Here is a 10,803-nt window from a genome sequence, read left to right as displayed (position 1 = left end):
GATCCATTGTCCAAGATCCATTAAAAACAAATCTTGTGTTGATTTCGGTATGACCCAAACCATATTCATTTCTTCCAATGCCCTAGCCCACAATTCATTAGCAAGCTTATAGTGAATGAGCATATGATCAACTTTGACCCAAAGGCAACGTCGAACAAACCACACGAGTGTCAGCCAAAAGACATGAATGATATATAACAAAATATTTTTTTTCCAAAACATATACGGTTGATTCTCCCCAAAAGACAAAGTAACCAAAACCTTCACCACAATAAGATGCGAGTACATTAAACTAGAGAAACATATACAAATCTTGGAAACCGTCATTTTTTATAAAGACAACGTGAATAATAAACAATTCAGTACTAAGATTTTAAAACTGACATCCACGTGATATATAAATCTGAAATCTGAAAAAAATGATACAGCCTCTGAATCCAATTGCGTATCAAACAAGGACAACTGAGTATACAACATGAGCACCGAGTATCTTACTTTAGGACATCTTGATATCTATCTCCTTTCATTTCTCAAGTAGTCCATCCTAATTCCCCACAGCTGCTCCCCGACTATTTTCATATCCGGACGATCAGCTCGTGTGGGCGCTGCACAATCAATGGCCAAGCTGAACATTTTCGCCAGTATTTCATCATCAACAGTTTCGTTCATCAAAGGGTCTAACAAATCCGTAAATTTTCCTTCGTTGTATTTCTTGAAAGCCTGCATAACATTCATTCCAAGTAATGAGTTCAGCAAACAAGATCCAAGTTGTTCAGGTTAAAAACCATGAATTTTTTTTGCAATAAATAAATAAATTTAGCAGGCAACAATTTTGAATTTCTTTAAAAGTTTGACTTCAAGATCTTATTATTAAAGCAAATTAAAGAAGCGAGTCAGATTTATTCCACTTCGGTTAGTTTCAGACGTTCTTAAGCATAGGAGATTATGTAAGAAGTCAGACCACATTGTTGAAAAGTTAACTCTTTAAATATTTATGGCGTCCAAAAGGGCAAAATCAAGAAAATTGTGTTTTGCACAATGATTATGGCAAATAACCAAGTCAGGTACAGAGAGAAGCTTACCCATCTAATCATCACCCTCTCTTCAGGTGGTCTCTTCAAGTCCACAGGTCGACGACCAGTTAAAATTTCTAATAACAATATCCCAAATGAGTAAACATCGCTTTTGGTTGTGAGTTGATTTGTTCTCATATACTCAGGATCAAGGTAACCAACAGTTCCTTTTACTTTGGTTGATACATGCGATTTGTCCAAGTCTTCTCCCAGCTTGGCAAATCCAAAATCTGCAACCTTGGCTCTCACACTCTCAGTCAACAGAATATTTGAGGACTTGACATCTCTGTGGATAATTTGCTTCTCTACATTAAAGTAAACAATAATTAACCAGATAATACGTTTCATTTTCTTTTTCAAATATATAAAGAGGTTCCGAAACAAACACATGTAGAAATGGTTGTTACCTGAATACAAATGGAGATAGGTCAGGCCGTGAGCAACATCAATCAAAATTTCAAGCCGCTGATTAAAATCCAATATCTTCCCTCCTTTAAGACCTACCAAGTAAATATTAGCACAAAAATTGTATTATATTTCTGTAACTATAAAAGGAATATTGGTGACATTGTAGGATCTAAAAAGCTTTACCATCAAGATGTTCTCTAAGTGTACCATTCGGCACATATTCTGTGATAATCAATCGTTCATTCCCTTTTTCAACATAGCCAAGTAGCTTGACTAGATTTCGGTGATCAATTTTTGCCAAAAGCTCAATTTCACTCCTAAACTCACTCTGCAGAGCTTCAACCTGTTGCGTCATTTGTTTTCAAGCCAAAAAGATAAAAAGATATCAGATAGAGGATCATAGCTAAGACATATTTTATTTGCAATTTTTTTTTATATCCAGTTATTCATCACTAGACATACATGAGGGGGTCAATAATTACTTTGAACATCATCCATACGAAAGTTGATACGTATCACCTATAAACAGATAGCATTTGAAATAATAGCAAAGGGTTGTCCAGCCCAGGTGAAATAAGTCATGTCCAAATAAATACTGCTAATGATCTATACATGTAGGGAATGGGGATGGAATTCTGGACCCAAAAATTCACAGAGAAAGAAATCTGAAAATTTCCATAACAGACTCCTCTTCACCACCCACAATGAGAACATGCCTTTCGGCAATTACTGTTATGATTATTTACTGTAGCAAAAACACGATTCAAGCAGATGGCTCAAAATTAGGTTAACATAGAGATAAGTAACTCTGTACCTTTCTTGCTCGTTTGATGGCAACAACCTGGCCATTTGGTAGCTTGGCCTTGTAGACCGTTCCAAACCCTCCTTCACCTATCCTCAAAGATCGTGAGAAATTATTTGTTGCCCTGGCAACTTGGCTCATATTTAGATGGACAGATCCAAGCCTATTAAGTTTTGGTGACATGGAAAATCTCGAAGGACTGGGCGGCACTCTCAATGGACTGGGCGGTACTCTCAGTGGACTTCCTGGAAACTTTTCAAACATGGGATTCCTTTCTAAAGACGAAACTGAATCAACTGCAGGGATAGAGAAAACCACGTAACTATCACCTACAGCAAAGTGAGATTAAGGTATGGAGAAATTATTAGTTCACCAAAAGTGCTGTGCATCTGAGTACATGCACAAACACACAGACAAACGAGATTTTATAAGCGGCTTATACATGTGAAATGCCAAATGGACAACTCGTTGATCGTGTGCAGGCAGCTCCAAAAAATTTCCAAACGAGTAAAAAGGACTTCCAAGAGTAAAAATGATTGTCCAATCCAAAGTTGACCAATTTAACTGTGATAAAACTGGTTTTATGAAGGCAAGAAGATTCAATTTACAACAAAGCAATGTAAACACTGGATAATTAAAAAAACTGATTTTACTCACTTGAATTAGGCTCCTTTGAGAGCACGGTGTGTCCGGTTTCCCTTTTCCTTGCTTGGAAGCATGGGCAAACTAAGGCACAACTTAAAACAAAGAAAACAGGGACTGCCATGGCTAGCATTTTGGGATTCAATAGAGAAATTTCAGTGTGATTATCTTTACCATGCTGAGATGTTTTATTGTTATCATGTCCACCACTTTCTTCTCTAACCACAGTTTTTAAAAATTTCCTTCCCACGTGCGAATGCAACTTTTCTGCGATACAATAGACATAAGACCGGCTTTACAACAGTGATAGTTTTATAAAATCTAAATGAGATTATGAACGGTAAATAAAATTCACTACTGAAAAAAAATAAGTGAAAATTGTAAGATGGTGCATACCTACTGCAAAATCCAAATCACAATAGAGTTTTCCAATATTTCTTGTAAAGAAGCAATGTCTCGTATAATCGTCTTCCAAAGCATCACAGAATACGTATCTGTCCACCAATTTCCCATCTACAAAAAACAATTCATGGCCAAAATCACCTGAGTACCTAACATCGAATTTTCCCCATGACTTCCGCTGCTTCGAAAACTCCGAAGCAGATATTATGGGGGATTTTACCAGCACAAGTAGACTTAAAAAAGTAAACGCAATTTTCAGCGAAGAGTTGCCTAAAGATTCCATATTTCAAACGCAACGATAGCAGAGGCATCCTCAGCTATGGATCTCCAAAAGTAAGCAGGACATTAGACAAGATACAGTTGGGCAATCCAAAGATATGCAGCGGTTGGATTGCATATGCTTGACCCTGTTTACAGTAACAAAGCCAGCCAGATTCAGGAACAATCTCAAAATGTAACTGTCAATTCAACTTCAAAATCTCCACAAACTAATCCCAGACTGATGAAGTGGAAGATGAAATCGGCACCTCAAATTTCCAAATCACTTCCAATTTTCTTACATTATAGTTGAAGCAAAAGTGTGATAGCTCAAGATGGGAAAAAAAATCTTCTCCCTTGACTTCAAGTTCCCTTCAAACAAACCAAAAAGGATGTCAGGGGTCAAGCAGCTGCGACAAAAGGAAACATTTAAACCTCAGAAACCAAAAAACATCAATTCACAATAAACTTCAGGATACTCATGGAAAAGCCAGACCAAAACAGATATTATCTCGATCAGACTTTTAATTGATTATCCAGGAACTATGAAGATCCTGCCACACGCCTTGACTGACCAATACCATACTAAAGGCCAACCCCCTTAATCACCCCACGCCCTCTAAACTTCTGCTATCATGAGACTCGCAAATTAATTTTAATCCCCTCAAAAGAAAAAAAAAACTAACATAAACCCACCAAAGGCTAATAAACATATACTAGAACCCAACGAAGACAACTTCCAGATATGCTCTTATCTTAATTCCAAATATATACCCAAGAATAAATACCAACATATATCTATCAGGGAATTTTAGACAGGTCATCAATCAAACCTGAGTAAAGGTGGCTGCTGATAGCTGGACAAGAGAAAGGATACACACACATGTATGTGTGTTTTCTTGGCTGTGAACGTGTATTTTTGTGTGTATTTTCAATAGTCGCAGTGATAATATCGAAAAGAATAAAAGGAAAGTTTGAAGAGACCGGTTTCAGATTGAAGAATCTTGCAAAATTTGTGGGCTCCGTTGTTGGAGTGTGAACACATTTGGTTTCGCTTTTTCATTTTTACCACTCGGGTTATATATAACACGCCAGCGCTTACTGGGGTCCACGGTAATAGACCATATAATTATTTCCTTAAAAAACTTTCTATGAAAAAAAATCCATTCTTTTGTTCTGAAAGGAATAAAAATTCGTTCTTTTTTATTTGAAAGGAATAAAAATTAATTCTAATTATAATAAAAATTAGCAGGCGAAATTTATTCCTAATGATTTGTGATCCTTATTCGTATCCATGTCCAAAGAAATTCTTTTTTAAGGTTTCAGGCCATTGCAGCGGGGAGTCCAAAGTTGCCGGCTACTTTCATCACGCCAAATGAATACGCTGAAGCCTTGGCAAGTGCAACCCCTCTCCAACATTGGAACCCGTTTTCCCTCCCGGCGGCTTACAAATTACGCTATCTCCACCAAATTGTGCCGTTCTGCCATGGTTCGGATATTTTCTCAAATCTCACCTCAATCGGTTCCTACAGTTGCTATTCCCTACACAGAACTAAAGGTCATTTTTTTTTTCAAGTTTCACGTTTCAATTTTTTTTTGGGTCATTATCGGTGCCCTGATGATGTTTGTTTGTTTTTTTTTTTGTTTTTTCATGATTATAGGATCAGAGTGCAGATTTATCAGGGAAGATAGAGCAGGGATTTGGGTCTAATGGCCTGGGTATTCCATCTATCTTTCCGTTTCTCTGTTGGTTCCAGGGTATACTTCACTGCGTCTGCAGGAATTGGCAAAGACTAGATAAACTTAAAATTTGCGACTTTTTTATGCACTTGGGGCATGAAGAAAATCTTGCTTCTTAATTTTCTTGAATATATTGTTTTCCTAAACAGACTAGCAAACCTTCCGGATAAAAAAAAATTAGAAGTCCTTTATAACAGGTATAGCCAATCATTTCTTGATTAATCTTCCTATCACACCTTTTACTGGTTGTTATTCCTTTTTTTACATTGCTTAATTTCAGTCCTCACTGCTGTATAAGTTGGATTTCCTATATGGTGCAATTCATTGCGACTCCAACTGCCAATAAAATATTGATTAACCTAAAGTTTGTTGAGTTCATGTAGGTACAACGTCGGATGGAGTCATGACAAGGAGCAGCTTGAATCTGGAAATTCCGGTAATATATTGATCCTTTATCAGTAAATTAAAGGAACTAAGCTTTCCTTTGTAAACATACCTTATGAATGCATGTGGTGTTCCTGGCGTATATGTGAGATAATAGTTGGATGTATGAACTTCAGTAAGTTTAGCATGAACTTATAATGAAAGATTTTAGCTGAGAATATTTCACAATCAATATGATTAATTTCTATCTATGTTACTTTTAATTGTTCATTCTTTACCCTGAGGAACTTCGTTTGCTGCAGATATGATGAAAGGATCCTTCTAAGCTATTCCAATACTTGATGTACCTACAACTGAACTATCACATGTTGAACGGTATTGGTAGAAGCTACCCCCCTTTAATGAGTAATAATAATAATAAGCATTGTTTCTAAGTTTATTTCGTAATTGATAGCTTAACTGATTGAGATTTATTTTTTTATACCCACTTCTCTTTCTCATGTTTTTTTATGAATTTTATGTTCGTCTTTTTCTTATTTACTTGTTCCAGAACCACAGAAGTATAAAATCTTGGTGTGTCCATTTTTGTTTCAAGGGCTATGATGCTTCATTTGTCCATACCATGATTTTGTAACTTTATTATTTAATGGGTAATAAAAGTAATCAAATAAACTATTAGCACATTTATTTGTCAATACATATGGCCATATGACACTAAAGAATGGTTGAGAGTCTACTACCAAAAATCATCTTTTCAAATTTGTTCAGTACATATGAAAAGGCTATTTTATTATGAGGAATATGTTTGTTGATTATTCTTATCTGCTGAATAGTTCTCTGAAACTTACTATTCTGGGAGGAGTAATATGTCGTCTAGTTCCTGTGCTTCACTTTTCATTTCTTGGATTTGTGTGCATTATAATTAGGGGTGTTCATCGGTCGGTTCGGTTCGGTTTTCGGTTTTTTATTTCGGTTTTTTCGATTTTCGGTTTTACAAATATACAATCCGAAATCCGAACCATTTTTTTTCGGTTCGGTTCAGTTTTCTACCGAAATGGTTCGGTTATTTCGGTCGGTTATTTCGGTTTTGATACAATTATTTAAATTAATAATATAAATATACTATAAAATATAATATGTTATTTTTTAAAATGATTTCTTAGTAAAATATTTAAATATAAAGTACAAATGAATTACATACACAACAATCAACTAAGTATTATTCAAAATAATTCTTTATTCACTAATATCATCTCAATAAATAATATAAAATAAAAATAACATTATTAATTTAATTACATTTCGGTTTTTTCGGTCGGTTCGGTTTTGACATTTATAATCCGAAACCGAACCAAATTAATTTCGGTTTTAACATTTATATCCGAATTATAAAATTCGGTTTTCGGTTCGGTTTAGTGTTCGGTTTTTTCGGTTTGGATTTTCGGTTTTTTCGGTTTTATCCGAAGTTTGAACATCCCTAATTATAATATCGAACCAGTGTTCCTATCCATTAATGGGGGTCTTCTTTTTGTAGGTATCCCTCATACTGTGGGCCAAATATATGGCCTCGTGATGCTATGCCAGAACTTGAATTGCGTGTGAGTGCTAGCTGGTTTTTACAAGTCTTAGCAGTGTTTATGATTTTCTATTACAGTCAACCCACCTAGATTTATTGGATTTCTCCTTAACCCCTTAATTATTACCGATTTTCAGAATATCGTTGATGGAGGTTAAGTTTGGTAGTTTATCTAAAAACTAAGTGATTACAAAATATGTCAGGCTATCTGATAATAGTCTATTAAGCAAATTCCAATAACTTGTTTTATGATGGAGCTAAATTTTGGATTTCTAATGGTCATCACACACCATATTTTGATAATAACCCGTAAATTTTTTGTGTATCGATACTTTTTTAAATGCTTTGCTGTCCTAATTTCTTATTATAAGCTTTTCTTACTTCAGTTGACTCGTCCTCCCAATTTTTTCATGGAGTTTCTTGAATGTATGAACGTTTAGTTTGTATTTTGCTATGAGATATCTCTTAGGTTCTTCCTTTCTTTATCCCTTTCTCAATACAATCCCTTCAATCTTAATTTTTAACCGTTGGTGTGTTTCATTTTCAAATTACTGATGTATTTGAAGGTCATCATGCTGTGATTAACAACAGATCCACAACTTTGAAAATCTAGCGATGTTCTCGTTTGGAATATCAGAACGTGTCCTGCTGGGAATTTGAAACGGAATAACCATGCATGAAAATTATAAGCTCTGAATTTTCAAGTGTGTGCTTTGTGGCTGATTTGGTTGGGCCTTTACTTTTCAGAACTCGGAAGGCGTTAGTTTGCACCTTGTATTTGATGTTTCAGTATTGAATTATCTCATCTAATGAGTTGGTTCTTGAATTGTACTTGTGCAGCATCAAATGGTTTCGAAGTGCATGAGAATGAAGGTCTACTTCTTCGATCTCGATGTCAAAAAGGTCGTCTCCTTTATTAATTTCCTTCTCTTCAGAGGTACTTTGGATTCCTTTAAACTTTTATCAGCACCATTTAGAGAGGTATGTTCTATTCTCGAAAATTTTATGGCTACTTCTGAGTGAGTAAAAATGGTGCGCTGTTGTTACATTTCTGGATCCCTCTCCTGTCACAAAATTGAGGCTCAGATTTCCCACCTAAAGCATTCCTAGACGATGTTGGGGATGGAGTTTTTCCTTAAATAATTGCACAATTTGTTGGTGTTCCAGATAGATTAGGTCTAGAAGCCCAGCTTATAAGTATAGGGAGTTATTTTTTTTTTGGTTATGGGTTATGTCTTCAAACATTGTGCATGTGCTACCTGATATATTTTATGCTAAATTTTGATTCTTATATTGATGTAGCAAGCTGATTAATTACATAGAAATGCATGAATGAATGGGGAATTGTTATGAAAGTGACAACACCACCTGGGACCTAAATCTTATGATACCTGTACTATATACTACAGGAATTTATCTCCATTGTAACAGGAAATACCCATTGTAATTCAATTCGACTAGACTTCTCTGAATAATATAAGCCTATCTTGATGTATTTTGGACTGTGTTGTGTATCTATCACAGTTGATCCCTCTTTAGTTGTATTGGCGTTTCTGAGAGAGAGTTTTTGATCCTGTTTTCATGTTAGGGATGAAAAGCTTAGATTTCCCGGAAAGTGAATATTCATGAGGTGAGTCTTTTGGCTTACTTTTTTTTTACATCACCACTTGATAATCCATGTGTAATGCTGTATTTCTTGTTTCATTTTCTTGTTTCATAAGGTACTGAAAATCAATTCCAATCCTCCATTTCCCTCACTACATTTTGTTCTTGAAAACAGTCACCGTACATGCGCATTCAATATTTGTGTAAAAATTTTGTACGAATATACAAATCTATGAGAATTTCTTGCAAGGGTAGGAAGGCAAAAATGTTCAAAAAACTTTGTTTCCGAGGAAAATAGCAGATTTTACGCTTCCGTTTTTATTCATAGTTTTTTCTGGTGTTTTTTTCTCACAGTTTATAGTGCCTGGCGTGTCTATTTCTTTTGGAGATTATACTGAAAAACTTCTGGACGATTATTATGATCTCAAATAGGTAGTAGATGGTTCGTTTTGTATATCAATCACATCTCTCTTCTTTTTTTTGTCAGTAGTTTCTGTGCTAGAATGCGAATATTCAAATTGGTTTAGCATTTTGAGATTATTTGATGGCATATAAATCAGAGCTTGGGCATTGTATATTCACTCCTATTATTATTTTGGTTACAAATTTTAGTTAAATTACTATTTCAAAGTATGTTTCTCGAAACTTGGGTTTTTTTTTAATGGTTCCGCTAAACTGCTTGCAATCTTGTTAAATTGTATCGTACCACTTTATATTTATAGCAGTTTGGAACTTTCTAAAAAATAAATAAATGAATAAAACCAACTAATGTACATTATCTTTCCCCATTCCGCATGCAATTATTGTAAAGAATCTCAGAAAGTCTGTTTTTATTTTTTAGATGTATTTTCACATCGACCAAACAAGAACAAACATTATTATTAATTTATTTCCACCAAAATATTTTGTTACCCTTTTAGTATACCTAGACTAGATATGATTATTACTTCCAAAGTATTCCTTTATTGAATTATATATTGACCTACAATGCCCGTTATAAAAAATCACCCTAAAATTATTGACATGATTTGATATTGTTTAAGCGATTATATTCTCCTGAAAATAAATTTGAACATGAATTTTATTTTCCAAAAGATTCTCCCTCTCCCAAACTATGTTCCCAAAATTCTTGTTAATCACTTTCCAAAGAACAAAAAGAAATCTCGTAAATAAACATCGATGATACTTTAAGAAGAATATTTTCCTGCTCTCGAGAGAAACACCCAGATATCCTGAGATGATGTGTGATTTTTTTTTATTTTTTAACGAGAACCGTAGCCGTTGCCTTGTAATGTCAACATAGAATCTGAATAATATATATATATATATATATATACTAGGTAGGTGCACGTGCGATGCACGTGGGGATATATAAAGAGATATATGTTTCAATAATTATGCAATAAATATTATAGAGTAAGCAATTCATTGACAAAAGTTTTCAAACTAAGCAATAAAGAGATAAATCTATATAATAATAAGACATCATGTCTATATAAGATATAGTACGATAATAATTTTCAGTTAATGTTACAAACAACAAAACAAGGGATTACACAAGGGATGTAAAACCAAAAACTAAAAGATAACATGCATTACTATAAGACATAAGTACTTAACCATCTTTTGTTAAAAACCACAACTTATTCACTCTAATGTTCTTGTTTTATCTTCATACTGCATGAATGCCTTGCTTTATTAGTTTCATTCGCTTTCAATCTTCTTGTATAAGTGTTAAAAGTTTCATTATCTTCAAGATCGATTATATCACGCCTTTCAGTTTTCCTCTTTGACAAACATTTTTGTGCCACTGTTTGAGCTTGCTTGCCATTTTGCTTGTGTGTTTGGTTAGCAGCAGTGATTTCATTGGCTAGTGTTGAAATGTCTTCTATATCTTTACTTTGAAAATGATC

General features: G+C 34.4%; 2 protein-coding genes across 31 annotated transcripts; one reads left to right on the top strand and one right to left on the bottom strand.

Annotated features, from left to right (window-relative positions):
* Positions 1–311: 311 nt before the first annotated feature.
* Positions 312–4,627, bottom strand: LOC140816360 (calmodulin-binding receptor-like cytoplasmic kinase 3). Of its 8 annotated transcripts, XM_073175631.1 has the most exons (9): positions 4,419–4,623; positions 3,888–3,995; positions 3,322–3,734; positions 2,941–3,192; positions 2,296–2,579; positions 1,665–1,824; positions 1,481–1,573; positions 1,083–1,378; positions 312–720 (listed from the first exon to the last, which is right to left on the bottom strand). In XM_073175631.1, the coding sequence occupies exons 3-9, from the start codon at positions 3,608–3,610 to the stop codon at positions 514–516; spliced, it is 1,581 nt and encodes a 526-aa protein (XP_073031732.1). In that variant the 5' UTR covers positions 3,611–3,734; positions 3,888–3,995; positions 4,419–4,623; the 3' UTR covers positions 312–513. The 8 variants fall into 8 exon arrangements, with proteins under 8 accessions (XP_073031732.1, XP_073031742.1, XP_073031698.1 ...); XM_073175641.1 differs by lacking the exon at positions 3,888–3,995 and having other exon boundaries at positions 3,322–3,438; positions 4,419–4,627; XM_073175597.1 differs by having other exon boundaries at positions 3,322–3,957; positions 4,403–4,623.
* A 120-nt stretch (positions 4,628–4,747) lies between these two features.
* On the top strand, positions 4,748–9,596 carry LOC140816298 (uncharacterized). Of its 23 annotated transcripts, none has more exons than XR_012114579.1 (7): positions 4,748–5,143; positions 5,247–5,522; positions 5,709–5,761; positions 6,012–6,084; positions 7,244–8,222; positions 8,874–8,915; positions 9,007–9,581. XR_012114579.1 is itself a non-coding variant. In XM_073175510.1 (6 exons), the coding sequence occupies exons 2-5, from the start codon at positions 5,422–5,424 to the stop codon at positions 8,148–8,150; spliced, it is 243 nt and encodes an 80-aa protein (XP_073031611.1). In that variant the 5' UTR covers positions 4,748–5,143; positions 5,247–5,421; the 3' UTR covers positions 8,151–8,188; positions 9,245–9,596. The 23 variants fall into 23 exon arrangements, 4 of the variants coding, with proteins under 4 accessions (XP_073031611.1, XP_073031576.1, XP_073031600.1 ...); XR_012114568.1 differs by having other exon boundaries at positions 7,244–8,266; positions 9,007–9,580; XR_012114569.1 differs by having other exon boundaries at positions 7,244–8,266; positions 9,245–9,577.
* Positions 9,597–10,803: the final 1,207 nt, after the last annotated feature.

Source organism: Primulina eburnea, chromosome 2, assembly GCF_022965805.1.
Source record: "Primulina eburnea isolate SZY01 chromosome 2, ASM2296580v1, whole genome shotgun sequence".
Lineage (NCBI taxonomy): Eukaryota > Viridiplantae > Streptophyta > Magnoliopsida > Lamiales > Gesneriaceae > Primulina > Primulina eburnea.
This window is presented reverse-complemented; position numbering and strand designations above follow the sequence as displayed.

Bases quoted from the DNA above. Each gene is read 5' to 3' on its own strand.
- LOC140816360 (XM_073175597.1), bottom strand. From the start codon at position 3,610: ATGGAATCTTTAGGCAACTCTTCGCTGAAAATTGCGTTTACTTTTTTA. The intron at 1,825-2,295 runs GTACAGAGTTAC...ATGACGCAACAG, and splicing joins CCATCAAACGAGCAAGAAAG to GTTGAAGCTCTGCAGAGTGA. The intron at 1,574-1,664 runs GTAAAGCTTTTT...TTTACTTGGTAG, and splicing joins ACTTAGAGAACATCTTGATG to GTCTTAAAGGAGGGAAGATA.
- LOC140816298 (XM_073175475.1), top strand. From the start codon at position 4,961: ATGAATACGCTGAAGCCTTGGCAAGTGCAACCCCTCTCCAACATTGGA. The intron at 5,144-5,246 runs GTCATTTTTTTT...TCATGATTATAG, and splicing joins TTCCCTACACAGAACTAAAG to GATCAGAGTGCAGATTTATC. The intron at 5,305-5,708 runs GTATTCCATCTA...GAGTTCATGTAG, and splicing joins ATTTGGGTCTAATGGCCTGG to GTACAACGTCGGATGGAGTC.